Source organism: Geospiza fortis, unplaced genomic scaffold, assembly GCF_000277835.1.
Source record: "Geospiza fortis unplaced genomic scaffold, GeoFor_1.0 scaffold26, whole genome shotgun sequence".
NCBI classification, from domain to species: Eukaryota; Metazoa; Chordata; class Aves; order Passeriformes; family Thraupidae; genus Geospiza; species Geospiza fortis.
This window is the reverse complement of record NW_005054425.1, coordinates 1,761,667-1,763,221: the sequence shown is the minus strand read 5'-3', so window position 1 is coordinate 1,763,221 and position 1,555 is coordinate 1,761,667. Positions and strand designations below refer to the sequence as shown.

Sequence of the window (1,555 nt, the reverse complement as noted above, 5' to 3'; positions counted from 1 at the left end):
ACGACGGCCGGAGGGATCTTCCTGTGGGAAGGGAGGGGGGGGTGAGATGGGGAACCCCCAAAACTGCTGCTCCCAACCGCATCCCCCAGTTCAGGGGGGAGAGGTGAGATGGGACTTCTTCCATCTCTCCAGCCCCACCTTATTCTCCCCAATTCAGGTGTGGAAAGGTGAGATGGGAGCCCCCACAAATCACCACTCTCAGCCCTGCATCCCCACCTTGTCCCCCCGAGTTTGGATGGGAAGGGGTGAAACAGGACATCCCCTCAAATCTCCATTACACCCCAATTCTGGTGAGGAGGGGGTGAACAGAACTCCCCCACCCCAATCTCTGCTCTCAGTCCTGCATCCCATCTTGTCTTTCCCAATTTGGGTGAGGAGGTGATGAAATGGGACCACTCAAATCCCCACTCCCATCTTTGTCCCCCTAATCCTTCCTGATTCAGGTAGGGAGGGGGTCCCAAATCCCCACTCCCATCCCTCCACCCCCACCTTATCTTCCTCAGTCTGGATCAGAATGGGGTGAAATGAAATCAATTTCCCACTCACATCCCTGCATCCCCACCTTACCCCACTCACTTTGATTGGGGGGGGTGCAACAAAAGCCCCCAAATCCCCACTCCCTTCCTCCCCCCCTATCCCAACACCATGCTGGGACCCCGGGGACCCCAAACCGCAGGCTTGGTCCCCTGGGCCCCCCTCACCTCCACCTGTGTGCGCTGAGGTGCTGCTCCAGCATGGAGCCCAGCGCAGCGCAGAACCGGTCCAGCTCCAGCCGCCGGTCGAACACGCAACAGCCCGGGGTCACCAGGCGGCTGCCGAAGGTGCAGAACTGGGGGGGCACCGTGCCAGGGTCACTGCAGCCCCCCCACAGCCCTGCCTCAACCACCCACCTGGCACAGAGCCGGGAACGGGACACAAGGATGGGTCACTGGTGGATTTGGGGGTCCCTGCCCCACTCTGGGGTCTCACGTGGATGGGTTGCTAATGAAGTTGGGGGTCTCTGCCCCGCTCTGGGGTCTGACATGGATGGGCTGCTGGTGGATTTGGGGGTCCCTGCCCCACTCTGGGGTCCCACATGGATGGGTCACTGGTGGATTTGGGGGTCACTGATGGATTTGGGGGTCCCTGCCCCACTCTGGTCACTGGTGGAGTTGGGGGTCACTGCCCAACTCTGGGGTCTCATGGATGGGTCACTGGTGGATTTGGGGGTCCCTGTACCACTCTGGGGGTCCCTGCCTTGCTCTGGGGTCCCACATGGATGGGTCACTGGTGGATTTGGGGGTCACTGATGGATTTGGGGGTCCCTGCCCAGCTCTGGGAGCTTCCTCAGGGTCACTGGCAGAGGAAAGTCGGGCCCTGCACCAGAGAGGAACTTTTGGGGTGCTCGATACTGGGGGGGGTCACTGGGAGACAATATCCAGCCCCTCCAAATCCCCACTCCCAATCCCTACAATGTGCCCCCCAATCCAGGTGGGGAGAGATGGGACCCCTCCACCCCAAATCCCCGCTTCCATCCACTTCCCCTCCCATGTCAGGTGCAGAGGGGCCGAGACAC

At 61.1% G+C, this 1,555-nt stretch overlaps 1 protein-coding gene across 1 annotated transcript in view; it reads right to left on the bottom strand.

The window, feature by feature from the left end:
* ATXN7L2 (ataxin 7 like 2) overlaps positions 1–1,555 on the bottom strand; it is a 6,632-nt gene that overhangs the window by 700 nt on the left and 4,377 nt on the right. Inside the window, 3 exon segments of the mRNA XM_031061753.1 lie at positions 3–21; positions 702–890; positions 1,219–1,356. Coding sequence (XP_030917613.1) covers positions 3–21; positions 702–890; positions 1,219–1,356 — 346 coding nt within the window.